The 26,929-nt window shown below is 37.7% G+C and overlaps 1 protein-coding gene across 4 annotated transcripts in view; it reads left to right on the top strand.

The window, feature by feature from the left end:
• Positions 1–96: 96 nt before the first annotated feature.
• The window catches only part of GSK3B (glycogen synthase kinase 3 beta), a 207,564-nt gene continuing 180,731 nt past the window's right edge, over positions 97–26,929 (top strand). For 2 of the 4 annotated variants that reach the window (XM_066347732.1, XM_066347731.1), the window contains exon 1: positions 97–237. In XM_066347732.1, coding sequence (XP_066203829.1) covers positions 150–237 — 88 coding nt within the window. In that variant the 5' untranslated portion in view covers positions 97–149. The remainder of the gene's footprint in view (positions 238–26,929) is intronic. The other 2 variants (XM_066347730.1, XM_066347729.1) reach the window with 1 other exon arrangement.

Here is a 26,929-nt window from a genome sequence, read left to right as displayed (position 1 = left end):
AGGAGTGAAAAGCCAAGAGAACGAAGTCTTTCTTTTTCTTGTGGGAGAACTTAATGCCGCATTTGTCATTAACCTAACACTCCAACATAAAACAAAAGGAAGAAAAGGAGGAAGGAAGGAAAAGAAGGTGATTCAGGAAGACAGGAATCATGTCAGGGCGGCCGAGAACCACCTCCTTTGCGGAGAGCTGCAAGCCAGTGCAGCAGCCTTCAGCTTTTGGCAGCATGAAAGTTAGCAGTGAGTATTGATTTTATTTTACACCTCTTCTCCACCTCATCCTTAAAATGAGAAACCTTGGCATATCGGGTTCTTTAAATCTTAGACCTCCTAATATAACAATCAGAGGTAATGGGAATAGGCGAAAATCTGTCTTCAGTCAAGCTGGAGGCAGTTCCCTCTATTCTCCTCCCATGCCCCTTCCCCGGTCTCATTAACCTTGAGTTGAGAGGATATGATTTGTGTTTGGATGATTTGATTTTGAAACTTTTATTTTCTTATACTGTTGGTAGTCAGCTTCGTTAAGTGCTTGAGTGTATCCAAGTTAAAATAGTGGTGGAAGTGTTTTACTTGCTCATCCGTTTGGATGGGAGAGGACAAGACTTGATTTCGTATACCATTATGTATGTTTTTGCTCATTGTATGTCTTTTGGAATGAGGGATAATTTAGTTAGCTCAGGTCTCGGGGTTATCATAGTTTTGTATACTTAGTAGAGATACTAAGTGTTACAGTCTTGTAACATTTCTTACTTGCTTGTGTGACTATACAATGTATTCTGAATTCTGAGATGTACTTGCTCAGGAACCAGCATTCAGGTTGGGAGGCGAGCATTGATTCCTTCCTTTACAAGGGACTGGTGGGAACTGTAGCAGTAGTATCTCTACATGTGTTGTTTTAAACTGGGTAAGTGGTTTAACATGTTATCTTTGAACTACACCGTTTTGACATCACCAATCTACCTCTATAATTTATGTCTAGTCAAAAGGTGACTTGGAAGTAGGTTCAATTTTTTACTGAGGTTTGTATTGTCATATTGCCAAAAACTAAGTTGAATATTAATTGTTACTGACTTATCATTTAAGTTCAGTTTTGGGGTGCTCTTGCATTCCATGCTTGTTAAATGATCTAGAGGTTAGAGGTTCTCTTCTTAGGATATTATAAATATTCTTGCATTGTTTTCCTGTAAACTATGTATTTGTGAGAATATGGATTTAGACCTTTCCCTTAAAGGTTTAGCAGAAGGCTGTGGTCCTGGATATAATAGGGTATTTGGGCTGTGTTCAGTGTTGTTGCTAGAGTGTACTCTTGTCCCAGATTTGTGCTGAAAAGTCTGTTCTTGAGGTGTTTAGTATACTAAATATCCAGTGGTTCAGTGTGCCCCTATTGGTGGGTTTGTTTATATGCTGTTTAATGACAGCTTAATTAAACATACTTCTAGAATTTGATAAAAATTCTTTTTTCTTATTCCGTGAGAAAGGGGCATGATGAAGGCAAAGAAAAGCTATTTTGTTGCCTAGAAGAAGGAGAGAACTGAAGAACTGAGATTAAAAAAAAAAAAAGTATATGCTATGCCCTGGCCAGGTGTCTCAGTTGGTTAGAGTGTCCTTAGAATACACGAAGATTGCGGGTTCAATCCCTGGTCAGGGCACATACAAGAATCAACCAATGAATGCATAAATAAGTGAAACAACAAATCCATGTCCCTTGAACCCTCTCTCCTCCCCCCTGTCTCCCCTTCTCCCCTCTCTCTTTCCTCCTGTCCCTTTACCTCTCTCCCTTTCTCCCCCTATCTCTCCCTTTTCCCCTTCTCCTCCCCCTCTCCCACCTTCCCCCTTCCCACCTGCCCCCCTCTCCCACCTGCCCCCTCTCTCCTTCCCCCCTCTCCTACCTTCCCCCCTCTCCCACCTTCCCCCCTCTCCTACCTTCCCCCCTCTCCCACCTTCTCCCTCTCTCTCCCTTTCCCCCTCTCCTTTCCCCCCCCTCTCCCTTTCCTTTCTCTCTCCTCCCTTTCTCTCTTCCTCTCCTCTCTTCCCCTACCCCCATCTCTTCCTCCCTTCCTTTCTCTTTAAAATCAATAATAAAGTATATGCTGTTACATGAAATTGATTATATTCTTAAACAACATAAAGTGATTTTAACCGAACTCAGGATTTCAATTCATGTTGGCTTTTGGAATTTGCCTGAAACAGAGTAGTCTAAGGTAATAGCTGAATGGGAGATTATTTTTGAAAGTTAATTTGTTGTGTCGTGGAGTGACTAGCTAGTACAGAATGCAGGGTAAGAGAAGAGGGAGGCTGATGGTAATATTTCAGAGAAGGGTCAAGCTTTCTAAGCACTTCATGGGGTCATTTGAAAGGAAAATTCTAAAATTCTGGGGTAATTTTCAGCTATGATCAAGCAAATCTTATAATGGCTACTTAACAGCCTCTTGTGGTACTGGTTTGTTTTTTTGTCTTGGTAATAGGGTTTAAAAACCACTTCGAATCAATTTTAGGTGATTAATTTATTAGATCTGTTTCAGAGAACAAAACGGAATAGCTTACGATTCTGTTTATAAGTCCAAGCTTATATTTTTGGACTTTTCATTTTTTTCCAGGATTTTCTTTGAAAATGACACCTTAATTCTTGATAGTATGGATGCTTGACTGATGGGGTAACTCTTGTAAAGTGTGTAGGTTCAAGTGTTTAGTTTTGTATTATCCTATGGGTCACTTTAACATTTAAAAAGTTGGTGTTCATTGCTAATTGTTTTTGACAGTCTTGACTTTAAGGACATTTTGGAAGAAAGGGGAATCGTTAAATATTTGAGTGCTAGTGTTCTAAGGGACATCTGTTCAAAAGAGAGATACGTATCAGATTGTATTATATTAATAGTTCTTGGCCACAAAAGTTTTTTAGTAGTAGAGGCAGGTTATCGGACAAAATATGAAGACAATATCAAGATGAGTCTAAGATTATAAATACAAATAGAATGCTTTTTTCATAGGGACAAAGAATAAAGTGGTGAGGCAGATGGGTTGGAAAGGGAAGACTTCCTGCAGAGGTGTGTTTTAAGACAGGTGTTAAAAGAGGCAGTCACTTCAGTTGCTGGAGAAGCACAAAGGATTCTCGTTGGAAAGAATGGACAGAAGCATAGAGATGGTGATTTTTGTATGATAGGTAAATGATTTTTGTATTTATCGAACAAGTTGGTACATCTGAATTAAAGGGGCTTAGATAGGAAAATGAGAGGTAGAATTTAAGAAATATGTCAATCTCTGCTGAAGGAGGGTAGAGGGGCCTGTAAATTTGGTTAAGATTCAGGAGAGATTGGAATTTACTGTAGATAAGAACCAAGGTACTTTAGGATGATTTCGGCAGCTGCATTGATGGATTAGAGTTGAGCCATTAGAGACCTTTTAGGGCGATAGTATGGTGTGTTTTGAACCATGAGGGAATATGAAGTAAAATGTGAAAATGGATTAAAAAGAACACATTTGAGAGAACAGTGTGAGTGAAGAACTGGCAGGACTTTGGATTGGGTTGAAGGGGAATATTTGGGAAGGAGTCAGGAGTTAAAAATAAATTCTGATGTTATTGGTCTGGAAGACTTGACTGCGAGTTATATTGTTGATTTTAATGGGGAAGTTGAGAAAAGTGCTGAGATGAGAGGGTGGATGAGTTCACTTTTTAAAAATTTAATATACAATAGATTCCCTTGAAATTCAGCAGACAGTAGTTGGTTACTGGCAATGATGTTTAACTTTCCAGCCTATTAATTGCACTGTTTCTAATTTTTCTATACTTAAAAATGTCAGATTTATTTTTGGAAGTAGCAAACTAAGGGTTTTCATTTAAACACTTTTTATTAAAGTTCTAAAAAATAAAATATTTTTTAAGGTAGATTCAAAAGCTTTACACTTGAAATCTAGTAGTAATAGTGCCATGGTCGCTTATTTGAAAATAACAAAAATATTTTTTGCACTAAATTATGACTTAAAAATTTCAGAATTTTTTTATAGCTTTTAATCTTGGTACAATTTAAAACTTGTTTTTCAAAAATATTACTCTCAGGTCAACCTTGCATTTAAAATAGTGGTAATAAGAACAACTAAGGAGACTAGGGAGCCACAATGGAGAATTGATGCTTCTCATCTTTCTCCTTTCCTGCCTGTCTGTCCCTATCTGTCCCTCTCTCTGTCTCTGTCACACACACACACACACACACACACACACACACACACAATAGTGGTAATAATAATAGCAGCTTTCACTTGGTTTGTGAAGGGTCCAGCGGAAATTAAAAGTTTTTATAAGAAGTAGTATTTAACTGTTTGTTGAGTTAAGCACTCATTGCAAGTTTAAATCAGTATGTTTGAAATATTTCTTTTTATTTACTATGGTGAAGCCAACATTTTAGTTTACATCAATTCAAATGTTATTAATTATTGTAAATGTGTGAATAGCTATACAGTTTCTTCTGTGGAATCACTTGATACTGTACTCAAAATAGAGAAAGTATGGGACTTTCTATGGTGGTTAGGTTAAAATAATAGTAGTAAATTTCTTTGGTGTGCTTTTTGGTGAAAATTTAGCTAATTGTCTAGGCTTAAATATAAGATTTGGAAAAAGGAAAATAAGTTGAGTATTACTTATTTTTGCATATAAAGCTTTTTTAGATCAAAATTTTTCTTTTTTTTTTTTGTGATGAGAGGATGGTTAATAGTATTTGCATAATTGTGTATTTCCTTGTATAGTGATTAGAACCAAAAACTAGGTGGCAATTTAAGAATTCCTCTATTCTCAAGGAAGTGATCATTTTGTGACATCCAAAAATTAGCTTATTAGAATATAGCCAATTTCTAGATTATCCATGTTGATATGAAAGAGATTTCATTTCATGAAAACTATTTTTATTTTTTCCTCAATTGAACTTTCCAGAGTTGTTAAAACACTATGACCTTCATATGAGAATTGCATGTTCTCTTGTTGCATGCACCTGTAGAAGGCTAATTGTGAAATGAGGAATAGGTACTGGGAAAAACTTCAAGGGAACCCAGAGATTTTCAAATCAATTTATGGCTGAGTGGGAATTACATTTAGAAAATGAGATGACCGGTGACATCTCATTTCACTGGTGTGGTTCAACTGAAATGTCATACTTGTGCTGTGGGCTGTCTGCCCCTTGTTTTGGACTTGAGTTTTAGGTGTAGGATACTGTTTTGGAGAAATTTGCAGTTTTTACAAGTGTCAGCAGATTCCGAGACTGGGGCAGTTCTGTATTTGTGTGTGCTTCAAGTATAGAGGAGGCTGTGAAACATGCGTGTGCTGACACTGGTGCCACAGTTCAGTACTTTCTAATAAGCATGTGTTAGAGTGCTTATTTTTAAATAAGACTCAAGATTGTGAGATAGAGATGGGGATGGACGGGCTGTGAGATTGTGGTATCTCGTATGATGCTCCACCCTATAATGGAGAATGGTGGGGCAGAGCACGTGGGTGTGACAGGAGTAGATGCTAGTACTAACAGGACCAACCTGACTTCCCAGATATTATATTACTAAGAACGTAATCATCATGAGTGAATGAATTTGTTGCACTGTTTAGCATTATTTTCTAGCATTTTTTTGATAGGTTTTGTGAAAAGGGAGTCTTTCATGATTTCAAATGTAGAAGTATTCATGGCTCATTGGTTTTAAAGTAGAGGTTGCAATCTTTGTTACTATCTTGGATGGTATAAATCTTCCTTGATTGACATTTATATATTTGAAATTGGTTGAATGTGATGTAGAAATGTATGTTTATATAAAGACCTGTATGAACAGAAAAGCAAAGAAAAACTGACAGTAGAGTTAAATAGAAATTTAATTATTTCCCCACAGAGACAGAGAGAGGTACAGATAGAGAGACAGACAGACAGGAAAGGAGAGAGATGGGAAGCATCAATTCCTTGTTGTGGCTCCTTAGTTGTTCATTGATTGCTTTCTCATATGTGCTTTGACCTGGGGGTGGGGCTACAGCAGACCAAGTGACCCCTTTCTCAAGCCAGAGACCTTGCGCTCAAGCTGGCGACCTGGCTCCTCTGAGTCCCAGTCCGACGCTCTATCCACTGATCCACCGCCTGGTCAGGCTTATCCTTTTTTTAAAAATGAGTTAATACCCAGCAAATAATGGACATTCAGTAAATTATGTCAGTATATACTTGTGTCTGTAACATCCTTGGTCTGGTACAAGATACAAAGATACAACTCTGGAGTCTAGTTTATGGGTCCCTTTTCCACTTTGCTTATGTTTCAAGGAGAAAGGGTTACCTTCAAAGGGTATGCAAGTTAAAAATTTGTAAATGGTTGAGTCATATATTTTTTTTATTTAGTATTCTTAGAAGTATCTTGGTTTGATCAAATTGAAGCAAAATGATGAATTGTTTTTTTGAAACTACTACTGCCAAACCAGCTTTTCTTTTTGTCTTCAGGGTACCATGCCCAACAAGGGCACAGATATGATCCTTAACATGTTCCCTTATTAACATAATCTAGAGTTGTTAAATTCTTGATTGTCCTTTCAAACCAATATAATAATAAAAAGAACATTTCTGACAAAGGAGTAACTTTTTCTGGAAACTTGTATTTTAGATGATGGTATAATATAGATGAATTTCCAGGTTTAGGATTGGCTAGGCATGCCCCAAAGGCCATGAAAGGTAGATGGGCAGGCAAAAATATTAGTAGCATTGGTGCATAGCATTAACATTAGTATTGCATTTTTTTTCTTTTACCGTTAATTGTCCCATGTTGAAATCCTTGGCTTAGAAAGTAAAATAGGTTACTTTAATAGAAAGTATTAATTAGAGTACATTAATAATAATGTCATTGACATGTGATATGCCTATTGAATGTTTGCTGTGTACTAAGTACTCTGCTACATTCTTCATTTTCAATATCTCCTTGCAGTCATTACAACAGCTCTACAGAGTAGCTAATACTACATATTATTCCTACTTTATAGATGAGGTAAGTGAGATTCAGAGAGGTGAAGCAACTTGTCCATGATTACCTGGCCAAGAGCTTGGCTCTGTTAATTTAAAACCCAGGCATTCTGATGCTAGAGCCCTTGCTCTTTATTTGTATGTTATAGAAAATGGATTGCTATCACTATAGCACTTAGATTCCAGAGATAAGCTAAAATGCCTTTTGCTTTTTATGTAGACTAGTCTTTCATTGATAATTTAGCAGTAACTGTATAAGACTTTCATTATTAGTACTGTTTTTGTAATTGGATTAAGGCAAGCCTGTTAGCGGGTAACAGCACTTAAATACTTATAGTTGGCTTGGAAAAAATCCTCAATTATTTTAAGATTTCAGGGAAAACTTCTTAAACATTGAAATAGAAAATATTTGGGCTTCTGGCAGTGCAAAATGAAAAATAGAAAATATATGCTATTTTTCATTTAATGTTCATTCAGAGCACTGGTTTTTACTGAAAAGTACTGATTGTTCGTAAGTGAATCTGGTGTATTTATGTATTGATACTTCCAGGTATACTAGAATGTGATTTACCAAATTAGCCATAATTAAGGATTATTATTTCTCTTTATCGATTCTTGTAGGTTGTATAATGTTCTGAGTGTTCTTTCTCTTTCTCCTTTTACTATTTGATAGCCAATTTCATAAAAGGTTTTTTTCCTGTTTTTTTGTTTATATATGCACAAGTAAATTAGTCAAATTATCTTTTTTGGACATTATTTAGATCTAGAACTATGAGCCTTCAGGATTTTTTTTTCCCTAAAGAATAATAGCTCTGCATCAATGTAGAATTAGAATTGGGTTATTTGGAATATCACCTTTTGGGAATCAGGAAGTAAACCAAAAAGGCTTCTGAGATGCTGAAATTCCGAGACAAATGGTGCATGCATTTTACTCATAGGTTGGTTTTTAGACTTTTACTTAACCTTCTTTGTTATTCTTTAATATAACTCTAATTCAGGTGTCTGGTTTTCTAAAATTGCAAATTAGAAGGGAATGAATAGATATTGATATTAAGTATCACATCTAAAAAGAAGAGATAAACAGTTCAGGAAAACAAGCATATTGGATTACTTAGTGTAGGCTCACACAGCTCCAGGGGCAATCACTGTGTTAATTGTTCAAAATGTTGACCAGAGAAGGTTAATTTATACTAACTACACTCTCTTTTAAAAGGGCAGAAGTCAGGAAAGTCTCTTCTGGGTAGCTGTGGTTCTGTAATGACTTCTCATTACATCAAACATGTTCTAATTTGTTGGTTACTGACATGATGAATAGGAAGAGAACTGGATCTCATGCTATCTGGTTGACCAACTCCAGCTGAAGTTCAGTGATATGGATAAAGGCTCTAAAGTCTTCAGTCTGTTATCCCAGAATATTTTTTCCAATTCTTACTTCCATTTGTCCATCTACATTTATTACTTAAATGTAGATATTTTTTCCAATTCTTACTTCCATTTGTCCATCTCAGACAATATTTTATCTGATTTAAGGTTTATTATCTTTTTTATTTTTTTTTTAAGCAAGAGTGAGAGAGGAAGAGAGAGATGAAAAGCGTCAACTCATAGCTGCACCACTTTTAGTTGTTCATTGATTGCTTCTTATATGTGCTTTGACCGAGGAGCTCAAGCTGAGCCATCGACCCCTTGCTCAAGCCCACAACCTTGGGCTCAAATCAGCAACCATGGGATCATGTTGATGATCCCACGCTCAAGCTGGCAATCCTGTGCTCAAGCTGGCAATCCTGCACTCAAGCCAGCCTTAGGATTTTGAACCTGCAGTGTCCCATGTTGATGCTCTATCCATTGTGACACCATGTTTCAAGCTGTCTTTATTTTTTTCTTATATGGCTTATATGGAGTTGCTGTTTGGATTTAGAACTGCCTATATATTCTGTTTAGAATGCTTGAAGGCACTGCGTGGATCATTTATGCTTTCTTACGAATTATGATTAACTGTTAGAGAACAACTTTACCAAATACACACTGCTCACAAAAATTAGAGGATCAGGAAACATGCAGATATTCCAGAACTTTCAGCCTTTTGTATAGTGCATTTTCACCAATGAAATAAAAGTTGGTTTTTGCATCTTATTTGCATAATAGAACAACTTTCTTTGACTTGTCGTTTGCTTTTCTGATGTTCTTAATAAAAATAAATGTTTTTTATCGCTTCATATTCATTTTGAAATATCTTCTAATTTGTATGAGCAGTTATACATGTGGCCTGTGTAAGGAGAATTGAAAAGGTGGATATCTTAATCGTGGACCTGAGGAAAAAGGACAGTCATGGCAAAGTACTTTTTTCTCTTTTGGAAGTCTTAAGAAATTCTTAGGGGCTTAACTGGCTAATTTAATTAAAAAGATTGTGTTTTTAATTTTTTTCTAAGAAGGCTAACCTATCTTTCAAAAATGCAACTTCCCCTACTTCCCTTAATCCTTAAAATTAGTTAATTTATTTAAATTGATTCTTCACTTTCTTAGTGACTTGTGTTGAAGTTATTGAGCTGATTCAAATGACTACCATTAGACTTCCGAGTTTGTAGAGGCAGCACCTGAGTATTTGGAGGTACTAAGATATGCCCATCATCAGACTAATAGTGCTGCATTTCATTTGCTGTTCTGTTGGAATTTTAGAGCTTTGACAGACACTGTACACATTGTTTCGACTCTGAAAGGAAAAGGAATGCTTTGAGTTAATAGGGTTTCAATATTAATATATATTGTAATTGTATGTACATATATTTACATAATGTATAGTAATCACAATATTATTGGGTGCTATATGATGATTAGTTACATGTTTATTTACATATTTTGTTTTAAGAAATAGAATTTACTGATACAATTCAAAATTTAAAAGGTATTCAGTGACATCTTTCTCCTCCTCCTGCTCTGTAGTTACTAGTTCCTTTTCCTGGAAACAGCCAGCACTCTAATTTCTTACATATCCGTCTATAGATAATCTGAATGTTTACAGATTTCGCCTAACATGGAATTATACTTTGTGCATACACACCTCAGTTGACAATTGCTTTAGCATTAGAGTGTTAGAATTAAAACAATATTTAAATCAATTACTCTAGAAAATTCTGGGGTTTTTCCATAACTAAATCTAAATGTTTTAGATCATTAAATCCTTATTCTGAATATGCATTAGATGGGGAGTAAGCAAAATTGAGAGGATGCATGGCAATAAGAGGTAAAATGCTAATAGTTACAACCAATGGACACTTACTAAGTAGCATGTTTAAAATACTTCTCAGTGTATTTGAAAAATGATCTATTGTATTTAGTAGATACTACTTGTGTTTTTGCTGAAAATGGTTGTTTATTTTATGGTAAAGAAAAAGACAGCGTAATTTATTTTTTCCTCTAACTTTCCATTTTCTAACATCTTAGATGGAAAAACCTGTTCTCTTGAGAGATCAGAGGCGCAGAGTGCGTCAATGTCAATGAAGCCTGTGCCTTTTACCTCTTTAAGAGCGCACGGTTTCATTCAGCTCATAAACCAAGCACCCTTAGTCATTTAAAAAAAAAATAATTTTCTATTTTTTTATTTTTTTTTAATTTATTTTTTATTTTTTTAAATTTATTCATTTTAGAGAGGAGGGAGAGAAGGAGGGAGGGAGAAAGAGAGGGGGGGAGAGAGAGAGAAAGAGGGAGAGAAAGAAAGAGGGAGGAGCAGAAAGCATCAACTCCCATATATGCCTTGACCAGACAAGTGCCGGGTTTGAACCGGCAACCTCAGTGTTCCCAGGTTGACGCTTTATCCGCTGCGCCACCACAGGTCAGGCTAATTTTTTATTTTTTAAAGTAATTCATTCATATTATTTAAATAAATCAAATAGTACAAAGTCTTATTATGAAAGCTAGTTTTATATCCCCCATTTCTATTTCTCAGAGACTATTTTCTCTAGTAGTTTTTGCCATAATTTTAATTTGTATGCTCTTTGTCTTTCCTAAAATTATTTGAAGGTATTTATTGTATTCTCATTATGGTAGATATTATTGTCACCCCCATTTCCCTTTTGCTATCATGCTAATATAATTATACCACTATTTTTAGTTAAATTATTTTATGTAAATTAGAATTTAGATAATGTCTACTCGGTTAAATAATAAGCAGTGTTCTTACCAGAAGCAAGTAGTGTATAGTGATCACACCTCCTTTTAAAAACAGCTTTATTAAGAAATAATTCATATACTGTAAAATTCATCCATTTAAAGTTGTGGAGTTGAGTGGTTTTTAGTGTTTTCAGAGTCGTGCAACCATTACACAATTTAGTTTTAGAACATTTTTCTATTACCCCTAAAGAAGTCCCCGTGCCCACTAGCAGTTATTCCCTGTATTCCCCTTCCTCCCAGCACTAGGCAGCCCCTGTCCTCAGTCTCTATGGATTTTCCTGGTCTCCACATTTCATATAAATATCTTCATCTAATTTGTGACCTTTTGTGGCTGCTTCTCTTACTTCCCATAATGTCTTTTAGGTCATTCATGGGATGGCATTTATCAGTATATTATTCATATTTATTGCTGAATAATATTTTATTGTATGGAAATGCTACCATTTGTTTCTTTTATTAGTTAATTGACGTTTAGATTATTATTTATTTATTTATTTATTTATTTTACAGAGACAGAGGGAGAATCAGAGAGAGGGATAGATAGTGATAGACAGACAGGAATGGAGAGAGATGAGAAGCATCAGTTTTTTGTTGCGACACCATAGTTGTTCATTGATTGCTTTCTCATATGTGCCTTGACCGTGGGCCTTCAGCAGACCGAGTAACCTCTTGCTCGAGTAACCTTGGTTCCAAGTTGGTAAGCTTTGCTCAAACTAGATGAGCCTGAGCTCAAGCTGGTGACCTCGGGGTCTCGAACCTGGGTCCTCTGCATCCCAGTCCAACGCTCCATCCACTGCGCCACTGCCTGGTCAGGCGACATTTAGATTATTGTCTTTATTTGGCGGGTAATAATGAACATTTGTGAACAAATTTTTGAGTGGGCACCTTTTCAGATCTTTTGGATATATACCTAGTAGTGGAATTGCCAGGTTGTCTGGTAATTTTGTCTACTATTTTAAGGAATGCTCAAACTGTTTCCAAAGTGACAATGATATTTTCTTTATCTTTCCTTTTAATTTTTAAAAAATACTTTATTGTTGCCATTTATCTTTTTTTACACTTTCGCAGTTATCATAATCTTGTTTTTTCCCCTCACATTTTCTCAAGCATTCTCTAGATTCTGCCTTACCCTTTTGTTCTTTTCCTGGAGCACCTGGTTGGTCTCCAGGTTTCATTGTACAGCTGTCATCTTCTGATTTCTTTCATTGCTCTTTAGTGCCCACTCATATTTCCTAGATCCCATGTCTTTCTATCACTGAGTAGTTCTTATCTAACATAACCTCATGACATCAGCCAGCTACAGTAGTGCCCAGAGACTTAACTGCTCAGTATGTATCCAGATAAGTTGTTTGTTGTTTTTCTACATTTGCTCCAGAGGGGTAGTTGAGAAGCTGACAAACATTTTTGGTGGGTGTCTCACCTTTTCAGTATCTACACACATGGAGGCATAGCTGTTTGAGGTGTTAATTTGTATCACTATGATCAAGTGATTACTGTGCCAACATGAAGCAATAATATGAAGCAGGCACAAAAATCTGAACAGTATTAATATAAAGTATTTGTTTAAAACTGAGCTGTTCAATAGAAATATAATGCAAGCCAGAAATGTGAGTCACATATGTAATTTAAAGTTTTCCAGGAGCCACATTAAAAAGAATAAAAAGACACAGGTGAACTTAATTTTAATGATACTTTATTTAATACAGTGTATTCAAAATATTTCAACATGTAATTTGAAATTTACTGAGATATTTTACTTTTTTTTTTTTTTTGGTACTAAATTTTTACAACCTAGTGGCTATTTTACACTTACGGTCCATCCTAATTTGGAATAGCCACATATCAAGTACTTAGTAGCTACATGTTGCTAGTGGTTATTGTATTGGATAGTGCAAGCTTCAAGTATTGTCCAGGAATTATGTTATTGTATAAATTTGTCAGTCTGTCTAATCATATATCTATTAATTTTCAAGTGTATGAAGTAAACTTGTCAGTCTGTTTACTCATATAGTTTATTAGTTTTTAAGTGTATGTAGTTTAAAAACAGTTCATTGATTTGTCTCATTGCTTTGTTTTGAGTCATCAGTTTATTTTTAGTTTTTATACCACATTAAAGGAGGTTGAGACATTTATTTTCTTTAGAAGGGTGCTTGCTGTAGGGAGTAATGATTTTTCTCCCATACTTTAGCAAAACTGTGTAACTGTATATTGAAATTCTTATTGGTGTGTTTATTAGATAGTGTCATTGTGATTGTCTTGGTCCTGATGGAATTGTATCAGTCCGTTCTTTGTTACAGATTTTCTCCTCTTGGCTATTTCAAAAACATACCCAGTTTTCAGAGTCCCAAATGGGACCTTAGCCACTTAGTCTTTCATGCCTTACCCCAAGGCATGAAATTTCACTGGCATGCAACTCCTGTAGCGCCCTCTACCCTCCTTCTGTGCATTCTAGTTACCTTGTTTTGTTTCTCCCAGGGGATTGTAAATTCCAGTATGGCAGAGCAATATTTTACTTGGCTTTGTATTTTTGCAATTAGTCAGCTTTGAATTTTTTCCAATGTAGGGCACAGTGCTTTCTATGTTGGGTCATGTACATATTGAGTTGAAGCAATCTGTCATGGTAGTTACACAAATACTGTACATAGTGGTTATATGTATAGAGCTGTTAGGTCACCAAACTATCACTGATGCTTCCAGGAATATTTGAGTTTTGATAAAAGAAATTATAAAGTTTAACCTGGGTTTTTGTTAAAGATGATGAACAATAGTAGAAAAAGAAAGAGACAGAAATATAGACACTTATTATACTGTGTGTTTAGTGCCCACTAGTTCTAAACTTTTGGATGTGTAGCTGAATAAATGAACTTGCATGCTAGGTTGCAGTGGTTGCTAAGCCAAGTGCCTTTGAAACATTAAACCTGTCCAGCTATTGCAATACTCTCAAGCCTTCCAGGATTTTATTTGGAGATTATAGAAGGGAGATTTAGAACAATGAAACATTACTAATCAATATCTTTATTTTCACCAAGTAGCTTATCCTGCAAGACATAAAGTAAACAGACAATAGTTAAATATGAACAAGCCCAGTCCCATCATCATAGATATGGGTATACTTGTATTGTATTATGGCACTTCATGAAAACTTTAATTTTTATAGCACTGCGTTTTGTGTTTCTAAGATATTTATTTGATGTATAAATGCATATATCAATTTAAGAGCTTTTCCAGAGAGTTAAAAATATTAACAAACAGTATGGATTCTCTTGCTAAATAATCCAACCTCTAAAATAGCTATAAAATTTTGCTGTTTGTATTTGGTTTTGAGAAATCATGTTGCAAAGATAGTTTAGTTTTCAGTGATAAACACGGTATCCGCCTCTGTGACTAGGTAATTGTGCACATTGCAAGATGTTTGGCTGGTCTAGGGCATACTTCTTAGAAAAGATTTATTATTTTTTCTGTAAGTAGTAAATGCTTGCTCTGCCTTCCTTGAAATCCGAGAATTACTGAAGAACATACATAGCATAGTTCTGGGTTTTTGTTTTTGTTTTTGTTTTTTAAGTGAGAGAGAGAGACAGGAAGGGAAAGAGGTGAGAAGCATCACGTTTGTTGTTGCCGCAGTTTAGTTCATTGATTGCTTTCTCACATATGCCCTGATCAGAGGGCTCCAGCTGAGCCAGCGACCTTTGGGCTCAAACCAGCCACCATGGGGTCATACTTATGAGCACATGCTCAAGCCAGTGACCCCTGCTCAAGCCAGCAACCTCAGGGTCCCAGGTTGACGCTGTATCCACTGTGCCACCACTGGTCAGCCAACCAAAAAACATCTTTTTGTTTCTCACGTATACCTGAGAAATCCTGGGTACTTTGTCAGATTTAGGGAAGAGATGAAAAATGCTGCTTCTAGACCATAGGAGTAAGGGTTGGGGAAGAAGTTAATTAGAAAAACGTTTGTGGTTTTGATGGTATACCCAGGTAACTTCTTTACTGTCCTAAGAGAATGGAGTGATTGTATAAAAATGAAGCCTTGCTACCTCTGGTAACTTTAAGGTACCAATTTTGAGCCCAGTTAACACATTATATAGTTTGACTCAAGGCAAGTGTAGACTTCATCAGCTTTCATTTTTTTTTTTTTTTTTGACAGTCAAAGAGAGGGACGGATAGGGACAGACAGAGAGGAAGGGAGATGAGAAGCATCAATTCTTGGTTGCATCTCCTTAGTTGTTCATGTATTGCTTTCTCATCTGTGCCTTGACTAAGGGGATACAGCAGAGCAAGTAACCCCTTGCTCAATCTGCGACCTTGAGCTCAAGCCTGAGACCATAAGGTCCTGTCTAGAATCTCATGCTCAAGCCGGCAGCCCCCGTGCTCAAGCTGGTGAGCCTGAGCTCAAGCCAGCGACCTTGGGGTTTCAAACCTGGGTCCTCCACTTCCCAGTCCAGTGCTTTATCCACTGTGCCACCACCTGGTCAGGCAGCTTTCATCCTTATTGTTAACTGCGGTCTATTGCAGGTGTGGCCAACAGTTTTTGCCCCCGGGCCAGATTAGAAAGAAAATTTTTTTCATGGGCGGATGAAAGATTAAAATTAAAAAATGTTAAATACAAAAACGATTCGTTTAAGTAAACAAAATTTTATTATATAATTTGTTTATGAATAAATGTAAGTAATTTAGTACAACAAATGAACAAAAAAACTAATGACATGTTGAGGCGCTTTGCATCACTTATTATTTTTTTAATATCTGGCTCTATCCTTGTAGTAGCTATTCTTAACACAGCTTCCAAATGTAAATTCATTCAATCTTGATTTTGTTGTAGAAAAAGTTTGTTCACAAATATAAGTTGAGCTGAAGATTACTAAATATTCCTTTGCAAGTTTTTTAAAATTTCCATATTTTCCATTCAGTTGCTTATAAAAATTACACAGACGAGTAAAAAAGTTGTAAATCTTTATAATGGAAATTCTCTAAAAAATAAAGAAGTATCACAAATCCATTCGACCAGTTATTGGAAGTTAACCCTAGGTTAATCACACGCAGAATTCTTTTCCGCATATCACTATCTTAAATATCTCGTCCAAAGACGCTTCCGCTTCTGAGTAGCTGAGATTTTAACTTTCATTGTTGTACAGTGGTTAGATATTGTAGTTTATGTATAACGATTTAAAAGTACCACTTATTTCATTTCCACAGTGCATCATGCGGAGAATATTAAAAATTTAATCGCAGGCCGCATAAACTCATTACGCAGGCTAGATTCGGCCCACGGGCCATATGTTGGCCATGCCTGAGACAATAAACTTTATTGTCTCGATATTTTTTGTTGTTGCTTTATATTGCACTTGAAGATCCTCTTTATTTAGTTGGCACTTAATAAATGTTGAAAAATCAAATTTAAAATTGTAAATAGAGAGACCTAGTTTTAATACATTAATTCATAATCATGTTTTCCTTTTTAAGAAGTATTTTTGTAATTTTGGAGAGTAGTTAAACATAAATTTGAATAGTTGATTTATAGTCCTCATGATTTGGAGAAAAGTTTCTGTTCTACTGAGGAACTTTCTTAGTTTGTGAATGCTTTAAGTGTCAGGTTACAATACAATTCTGTGATGATACAAAATTTTATCATACAGTATAATTGGCTCCTGCCTATGTCCTGACTTAAGGTTTGAAGGTACACATCTTTTTATTTTTTTATTTTTATTTATTTTTTACAGAGACAGAGAGTCAGAGAGAGGGATAGATAGGAACAGACAGACAGGAACAGAGAGAGATGAGGAGCATCAGTCATCAGTTTTTTGTTGCGACACCTTAGTTGTTCATTGATTGCTTTCTCATATGTGCCTTGACCATGGGCCTTAGCAGACCGAGTAACCCTTTGCTTGAGCCAGCGACCTTGGATCCAAGCTGGTGAATTTTTGCTCAAATCAGATGAGCCCACGCTCAAGCTGGCCACCTCAGGGTCTCAAACCAGGGTCTTCCGCATCCCAGTCCGATGCTCTATCCACTGCGCCACCGCCTGGTCAGGCTCTTTTTATTTTTTTTAAATAATTGGTTTGTTTTATGCAATTCTAGTAAAATGAAACTGAAACATGAGCTTATCCTTCATAGTCTGATATACTCTGTAACTGTATTTGGTCTTAACCAAGAGGCTGAGAAGCAATTCTCTACTCTATGATTTGAAAAAAACACTGTTTTTTGTTAACTTTGCAATAATAAGTCCTCTTTTTCATACAGTAAATAAAAGTGCTTTTTTTCCAGTGAGATTAGATATATATTTTGGTATTTATAGCTTTATATCTATTTTTGAACTCATAAGGCCAGAACCAGAGCCTCCTCTTTGATCAGGTACACTGAACTTAGGACGTGTTACTACCATTTTATCATTTCCGTTTTATTATCTGGAAGTGGTGTTAACAATACTTAACCTATCTGGGTGATTGTAAAGTTTCAAGATTAAATTATGCATATAAGGTAATTGGCACAATGTCTGGCACATAACTTTACCTGCTATTATTATTTTTTTAAATATTTTTTAAAAATTTTTTTGTATTTTTCTGAAGCTGGAAACGGGGAGAGACAGTCAGACAGACTCCCGCATGCGCCCGACCGGGATCCACCCGGCACGCCCACCAGGGGGCGATGCTCTGCCCCTCTAGGGCGTCGCTCTGCCGCTACCAGAGCCACTCTAGCACCTGGGGCAGAGGCCAAGGAGCCATCCCCAGCGCCCGGGCCATCTCTGCTCCAATGGAGCCTTGGCTGCGGGAGGGGAAGAGAGAGACAGAGAGGAAGGGGGGGGGTGGAGAAGCAAATGGGCGCTTCTCCTATGTGCCCCGGCCGGGAATCGAACCCGGATCCCCCCGCATGCCAGGCCGACGCTCTACCGCTGAGCCAACTGGCCAGGGCCTTACCTGCTATAATTATAAAAATAATAAAGACTTCAGTTTAGATTGTTATCTCTGTGTTCTGGTGTGTGTGTGTGTGTGTGTGCGCGCGCGAATTAGTGTTTTGGGTTTCTTTAGATATATTCTTAGAAGTGGAATTGCTGGGCCATATGGCAGTTGCATTTTTAATATTTTGAGGTAAATGCATACTGCTTTTCACAGTGGCTATACTAATCTGCTTTCCTACCAGCAGTGCATGAGAGTTCCTGTTTCTCCACATCCTTGCTGTCACTTGTTATTGATGGTAGCCATTCTGACAGGTATGTGGTGATAACTGTGGTTTTAATTTGAATTTCTCTGATTAGTGACATTGAGCATCTTTTCATATGTCTGTTAGCCATCTGTATGTTCTTTATGGAGAAGTGTCTATTCAGGTCCTTTGTCTTTGTCCATTTTTTAATAGTATTGTTTGATTTTTTTTTTTTTTTTGGTGTTGAGATGTGTAAGTTCTTTATAAATTTTGCATATTGTCAGATGTGTCATTGGTGAATATGTTCTCCCATTCAGTGGGTTGTCTTTTCATTTTGTTGATGGTTTCCTTTGCTGTGCAGAAACATTACAGTTTGATGTAGTCCCCCTTGCATGTTTTTTCTTTAGTTTCCTTAGCCCCAGGAAATATATCAGAAGAAATATTGCTATCAGAAATGTCCAAGATTTTACTGCATATGTTTTCTTTTATGATTTTATTGTCTAACACTGAAGTCTTTATTTAGAGTGTATTCTTGTGTGTGGTATAAGGGGATCTAGTTTCATTTTTATTATTATTTTTTTCCGTTTTCTGTCTAGTTTTCACAAGACCATTTATTGAATAGCCTCTCTTTACCTCATTATATGTTTTTACCTCTGTTGGCAAATATTAATTGACTATAAAGCTCTATTCTGTTCCATTGAGCTATATCTGTTTTTATTCCAGTACATGCTGTTTTGATTACGATGGCTTTGTAGTATAGTTTGATATTAGGTAGTGTGATTCTTGCAACGTTTTTTCTTTCTCAAGATTGCTGTGCCTAATCAAGATCTTTTGTGGTTTCATATAAATTTTTGGAAGATTTGTTCTAGTTCTGTGAAGTACGCCATTGGTATCGTGATAGGAATTGCATTGAATCTATAGATTGCTTTCGGTAACATGGACATTTTAGTCTGTTAATTCTTTCTATTCGTGAACACAATATATGCTTCCACTTATTTGTATCTCCTTCTGTTTCTTTAGTGTCTTACAATTTTTTGAGTACAGATCTTTTACTTCCTTTGTTAAATTTATTCCTAGGTATTTTATTCTTTTTGAAGCAATCGTGAATTTTTTTTGTTTGTTTTTCTTCTTTACGTTTCACTTTCTTGTAGTTCATTTTCAGTGTATAAAAATGCAATTGATTTCTGTATATTTATTTTGTATCCTGCTACTTTACTGAATTTATTTATTTTTCTAGTAGGTTTTTGGTGGATTCTTTAGGGTTCTCTATATACAGTATAATGTCATCAGTAAATCATGACAGTTTCACTTCTTTCTTCCTAATTTGGCTGTCTTTTATTTTTTCTTCTTGTGTGTTTGCTGTGATTAGTACTCCCCATACTATGTTGAAGAAGAGTGATGAAAGTGGACATCCCTTTCTTGTTCCAGATCATAAGGGGAGAAAAAATGCCTGTAGTATGATGTTGGCTGTGGGTTTGTCATATATGGTCTTTTTTTTTTTTCTTTCTTGTATTTTTCTGAAGCTGGAAACGGGGAGGCAGTCAGACTCCTGCATGCGCCCGACCGGGATCCACCCGGCATGCCTACCAGGGGGCGATGCTCTGCCCATCTTGGGGCGTCGCTCTGCCGTAATCAGAGCCATTTTAGCGCCTGAGGCAGAGGCCACAGAGCCATCCTCAGCGCCCAGGCAAACTTTGCTCCAGTGGAGCCTTGGCTGCGGGAGGGGAAGAGAGAGACAGAGAAGAAGGAGAGGGGGAGCGGTGGAGAAGCAGATGGGCGCTTCTCCTGTGTGCCCTGGCCGGGAATCGAACCCGGGACTCCTGCACGCCAGGCTGACGCTCCACCACTGAGCCAACTGGCCAGGTCCCATATATGGCCTTTATGTTGAAGTATATTCCCTTTGTTGAGAGCTGTTCTTTTTTTTTATTTAATTATCATAAATGGGTGATGGATTTCATCAAATGCTTTTTCTGCATCAATTGATATGACCATTTGGTTGTTATTTTTTATTTTATTTATGTAGTGTACCATGTTTATTGATTTGCGGATATTGTATCAATCTTTATCCCCAGATCAAATCTAACTTGATCATAATGTTTGATCATTTTAATATATTGCTGGATCCATTTTGTTAATGTTTTGTTTAGGATCTATGTTTCTCAGGGATATTGACCTATAATTTTCCTTTTAGTAATGTCTTTATTTGGTTTTGTTATTATGATAATGCTGGCCTTATAAAATGAGCTTGGAAGTGGAGTCTTTGTTTGAATTTTTTGGAATATATACATAGTTTGAGAATAAGTATGTGTTCTTGTTAAAATTCACCTGTGAAGCCATTTGGTTCAGGACTTTTGCTGCTGGGATTTTTCTTTTTCTTTTATTAATTACTGCTTCAATTTCACTGGTTATAATCTGTCTATTCATATTTTCTGAGTTTTCCAAATCAGTTTTGGAAGATTGTCTGTTTCTAGGAATTGTTTCCATTTTGTCCGGGTTGTCCAACTTGTTAGCATATAGTAGTTTGTAATATTTTCTTAAAATCCTTTGTATTTGTTTGGTGTCAGTTGTTACTTTTCCTCCTTTCAATATGATTTTATTTATTTGTGTCCTCTTTCTGTTTTTCTTGGTGAGCCTGGTTAATGGTTTGTAAATCTTGTTTATCTTTACAAAGAACCAGCTTTTGGTGTCATTGATCTTTTATAATTTTTAGACTCTATGTTTTGTATATTTTTACTTTGATCTTGACCATTTTCTTCCTTCTACTCACTTTGAGCTTTGTTTTCTAGTTCCTTTCAGTGTAAAGTTAGAGTGTTTATTTGAATTGGAGAGCGTTCTTGTATATTGAGATAGGCCTGTAATGCTATGAATTTCCGGCTTGGGACTGCCTTTGCTATGTCCCCTTGATTTTGGATTGTTATGTTCTCATTTTCATTTTTGTCAAGGTATCTTTTGATTTTTTTTTTATCTCATTATTAACTCATTCATTGTTTGGTAACATGTTATTTCGTCTCCGTATGTTTGTGTGTTTTCCAGTTTTTTTTTCTTGTGATTGATTTCTAATTTCATACCATTCTTTTTTAATTTTAATTTTTTAATTTTTTACAGAGACAGAGAGAGAGTCAGAGTGAGGGATAGACAGGGACAGACAGACAGGAACGGAGAGATGAGAAGCATCAATCATTAGTTTTTCGTTGCGCATTGCGACACCTTAGTTTTTCATTGATTGCTTTCATGTGTGCCTTGACCGCGGGCTTTCAGCAGACCGAGTAACCCCTTGCTTGAGCCAGCGACCTTGGGTCCAAGCTGGTGAATTTTTGCTCAAACCAGATGAGCCCACGCTCAAGCTGGCGACCTCAGGGTCTTGAACCTGGGTCTTCCGCATCCCAGTCCGACGCTCTATCCACTGCGCCACCGCCTGGTCAGGCTCATACCATTTTTTACCAGATTGCTATAGGTGCCAACTCAGTGCCAGTGCTAGGTCAGAGAAGATGGCTTGGTATGATTTAAGTTTATTTATTGAGACTTGTTTTGTGTACTAGCCTGTGGTCTATCCAAGAAAATGTTTCCTGTACACTTGAAAAGAATATGTATACTACTGCTTTATGGTGAAATGCTCTGAATATACCTAGTAAATCCACCTGATCTGATATGTCATTTAAGGCCACTATTCTCTTGTTGATTTTCTATCTGGAAGATCTTGTCATTGATGTCAGTGGGGTGTAATATGTGACTTTATTAATCTCAGCCTTTCTCTTTATATTCATCATGGTTTGCTTTACAAATTTAGGTGCTCCTTTGTTGGGTACATAAATGTTTACAAAGATTATGTCCTCTTTTTAGATTGCCCCTTTTTCTCATTATGTAATGTTCTTTTTTGTCTCTTATTTGTTTTAAGTTATATTTTTTTGGATGAAATATCTGTTTTTATTTCTTTTAGTATGTGTGTATCTTTAGTTCTCAGAGGGCCTCCTGTAGACAGCATATATATGGGTCTTGTTTACTTACTCATTCACTTTACCCCATGTTTTTTGCTTGGAGCATTTAAGCCATTTGCATTTATAGTGACTTGACTTTCGGTGGTGAACACACAATACAATATACAGATGATGTATTACAGAACTGTACACTTGAAAACTATGTTATTTTATTAATGAGTATCACTCTTGTAAGTTTAATAAAAAATTTAAGAAAATGATTATTGTTGATAGGTACCTATTGATAGGTATGTATTGTTTCTCCTTCAATTTTAAATGATCGTGTTACTGGGTAAAGTCATCTTGGTTGTTGGTCCTTGCTTTCTTCACTCTGAATATTTTGTGTCTTTTCTGTCCTTAAATGTTTCTCTTGAGAAATCAGCTGACAATCTTATGGGAGCTCCCTTTCTCTCGCTTCTCTTTAGATTTTCTTTTTGTCTTTTACCTTTGCCGTTTTAATTATGATGTGTCTTGGTGTGAGCCTCTTTGGGTCCATGTTGTTTATGACTCTCTGTACTTCCTGGATTTTGTGTCTTTTTCCTTCACCTGATTAGGTAAGTTTTTGGTCATTATTTCTTGAAACAGTTTCGATTCCTTGCTGTCCTTCTTGTGTATCAGTTACCCATATCATGCAGATGTTATTACACTTCATATTGTCCCAAAGATTCCTTAAACTACCCTAAATAAAAAAATTTTCTTTTTGCTGCTCTGATTGGGTGTTTTTTTTCTGCCTTGTCTTTCAAATCACTGATTTGATCCTGTGCTTCTATTGTTAATTCCTCCCAGTGTGTTCTTCATTTCAGATAATTGTATTCTTAATTTCAGACTGGTCTTTTTGGATATGCTGTTTGTGAAGCTTATTGGAATCTTCTCTATTGTCTGAGCTGGCCACTGGGTGTGTTGTTGATGCTAGCCTCTTGGGAGGAACTCTAGTGCAGGCTAGTTGCAGATACTGGCTGTGACTGGCCCCAGGCAACCTGTTTGGAGCTACAAGTGATCCGCAGTTTGTGGCTGTCTCGCTGAGCCTGGGTGTGTGTGGGAATGACCAAGCTGTGCACCAAGGCAGGCTTTTACCAGTATCGGCCTCTGGGGTAGGTCAGAAAAAGTCCCAAGGAACCCTGAGATTTGTCTATGCCTGCCTCCCCCTGCTGCTGCCTATTAGGCTCAGCCACTGAAAGAGGCTCTGGTGGTACTCCAGTTGCATGAGGTAGTTTTACAGTCACCAGGTTGGTGTGAGTGGTGTTTACCATATTGCTACAGGTGCGAACTCATTATCAGTGCTAGGTCTGAGGCCACTCTAGCTGTCACTTGCTGGGTGCTCAAATACTTTTGTGTTAGGATAGCATCTCAGGGAGTCATCAGAGTGAGGCCAACAGTCTTATCAGGCCCAAACAGATTAAGATTTGGCCCTGAGAAGGGAGGACTCTCCTCTGGTCATGCATGGGAGGAAAAAATTGCCTAGAGCCACACAACTCAGTCTTTTTCAGGTTCTGCTGGGACCACAAGAAGCTCAGCAGGGTGGGGCTGCTGGGATTCGAAAGATAGGCTAATGGAATCGTCTGTGAGGGAGAAGGGCTGGTAAGCCTTCAGAGGGGAAGGTAAAGGGTATGTGACCCCTGCTTCTGAGCCACACAACTCATTCTGTTTTGGATTTTGCCCTGACCTTGGCTGGTTGGAGCCACTAAGGAGTCAGGTGGATGGGGTGTCTGTAGCCCAGAGGGTGGTTCTCTGGGCTGGTGGATCTGCTGTGAGTAGGAAGTGCCAGTCAGGTTCACAGGGAAGTGGGGAGAATGGACTGTGCCCCAAAGCCACATAAGGCAGTCACTGATACCCCGAAACTGTCCAGATCTCTGCACCCTGGTCAAGGCGCCTGACTCTGCAGTAGGGCATAAGCTTTGCAGAGTGGTACAGGTAGGATTCCAAAGGGTGGGTGGGGTTCTTGCTTTACCTCAGGCTGATGCCCCACAAAGGGGAGTGTTCCATCAAAGAAACATGGCATCTGAGGTATGGGAGAATTACTTAGCACAGGGATACTGGCAACTGTGCCTTCAGCTCTCTTCCTATAGTCACAAACCCCAGACAGTCCTCATGCACCTCTTACCTGTTCTGCCCTCTTTCTGCTCTGGCCCAGAGTGAGTGACTGCAAATGAAATTTTGTGTTGGCCCTTTAAGAGGCCTGTGTATCTAGCAGACTCCCATCTCTTCCTGAGAGAAACCTTGCTGCTTTTCACAGCCAGACATGTGCATCCCTCTTCTGGCTCTTGTGCTCTTGGCTGGGGAGCTCAGCTTGGGGGTTAGACCTTACCTTCTCAGGGTGTACCCCCTGCAGCTGAGATATCTCTCTGGAACCTCAGTCACTGCCATTGGGAATGGAGTGAGCCCTTTTCTTGTCTCTGCCCTTTCTACCAGTTTTGATGTGACTTCTGTAAATCTTTTCTTATAAGACTTCTCTTCACTCAGGTTGATTGTTCTAGAAGTAATTATAATTCCAAAGAGGAACAGGTATGTGGTGACGGAGAGTGATTTGACTTTTGGTGATGGGTACACAACACAATCAACAATTCAAAACTATAGAGATGTTTACCTGAAACCTATGTACTCTTACTGATCAATGTCATCCCGTTAAATTTAATTTTCAGAAAAAAATTGTAATTCCCTATTGATCCTGGGAGTAGTTGAGTGTAGGTAGAATCCACCTAATCTGCCACTATCTTGGATTACCCAGACTCCATTTTTTTAAAAATTGAGGTACAATTTACATATAATAGTATATTAATTTCAGCCACACAACACAATAATTTGTATTATGCTGCAAAGTTATATATCTGTCACCATACAAAGTTACACATTTTTTTTTCTTGTGATGAAAAATTTAAGATTTTCTCTTGCCAATTTTCAGATATGCAATACAATATTATTGACAATAATTGCCATGATGTTTAGTGCATCCACATGACTGACTCTCTCTCTCTCTATTTGTGTGTGTGTGTGTGTGTGTGTGTGTGTGTATTTTTCCAAAGTGAGAAGTGGGGAGGTAGAGAGACAGACTCCTGCATGTGCCCGACTGGGATCCACCTAGCATGCCCACCAGGGGCCGATGCTCTGCCCACCTGGGTCGTTGCTCCATTGCAATCAGAGCCATTCTAGTGCCTGAGGTGTGGAGGTCATGGAGCCATCCTCAGCACCCAGGCCAACTTTGCTCCAGTGGAGCTTTGGTTGCGGGAGGGGAAGAGAGAGAGAAAGGAGAGGAGGAAGGGTAGAGAAGCAGATGAGTGCCTCTCCTGTGTGCCCTGGCCGGGAATCGAACCTGGGACTCCTGCACGCCAGGCCAACACTCTACCATTGAGCCAGCCAGATAAGGCCTTATTTTATATCTTGAAGTTTGTACTTCCTGACCCCTTTCACTCATTTTGCTAACTCTTTCTCCTGGCAACCACCAGTTTGTTTTGTGTATCTGAGTTTTGTTTTACTTGTGAGTTTGTTATGTTTCTTTAGATTCCGCATATAAGTGAAATCATATGCTGTTTATCTTTCTCTGACTTATTCCACTTAACATAATGCTCTCAAGGTCCATCCATATTGTCATAAATGACAAGATTTTATTCTTTTTTTTAAGGTTGAATAATATTCCATTGTATACATATACCATAATTTATCCCTTCATCTGTTCATGGACACTTTGGTGGTTTCTGTATCTTGGCTATTATAAATAATGCTGTAATGAACATAGGGGTACACAAATCTTTTTGAATTAGTGTTTTCTTTCTCCAGTAGTAGAATTGCTAGATCATATGGTAGATCTATTTTTAATTTTTTGAGGAACTTTTGTACTACTTTCCATAGCAGCTGCACCAGTTTATATTCCTACCAACACTTCATGAAGGTTTCCTTTCTCTACAACTGCTCTAATACATGTTAATTTTTTTTTGTAATATTCATTCTGACAAATGTAAGGCGATATCTATTGTGGTTTTGATTTGTATTTCCCTGTTATTAGTGATGTTAAGCATCATTTCGTGTGTTTATTGGCCATCTATATGTCTATGAAAAAATGTCTATTTACAGTCTCTCTCCATTTTTTTTTTGTGTGTGTGTTTTTGTTTGTTTGTATTTTTCTGAAGCTAGAAACGGGGAGAGACAGTCAGACAGACTCCCGCATGCGCCCGACCGGGATCCACCCGGCACGCCCACCAGGGGGTGACGCTCTGCCCACCAGGGGGCGATGCTCTGCCCCTCCGAGGTGTCACTCTGCCGAGACCAGAGCCACTCTAGCGCCCGGGGCAGAGGCCAAGGAGCCATCCCCAGCGCCCGGGCCATCTTTGCTCCAATGGAGCCTCGGCTGTGGGAGGGGAAGAGAGAGACAGAGAGGAAGGAGAGGGGGAGGGGTGGAGAAGCAGATGGGCGCCTCTCCTGTGTGCCCTGGCCGGGAATCGAACCCAGGACCTCTGCACTCCAGGCCGACGCTCTACCGCTGAGCCAACCGGCCAGGGCCTCTCTCTCTCTCTCTATTTTTTTAAACAAGAGACAGACAGGAATGAGAAGCATCAGCTCATAGTTGTGGCACCGTAGTTGTTCATTGATTGCTTTCTCCTATGTGCCTTGACTGGGGGGCCCTTTGAGTGACCCCTTGCTCAAGCCAGCAACCTTTGGACTCAAGCCAGCGATCATGAGGTCCTGTCTATGTTCCATGCTCAA

This window comes from Saccopteryx leptura, chromosome 8, assembly GCF_036850995.1.
Source record: "Saccopteryx leptura isolate mSacLep1 chromosome 8, mSacLep1_pri_phased_curated, whole genome shotgun sequence".
Classification (NCBI taxonomy): Eukaryota; Metazoa; Chordata; class Mammalia; order Chiroptera; family Emballonuridae; genus Saccopteryx; species Saccopteryx leptura.
Note: the sequence above shows the minus strand (reverse complement) of the source record. Positions and strands in the feature narration are given on the sequence as shown.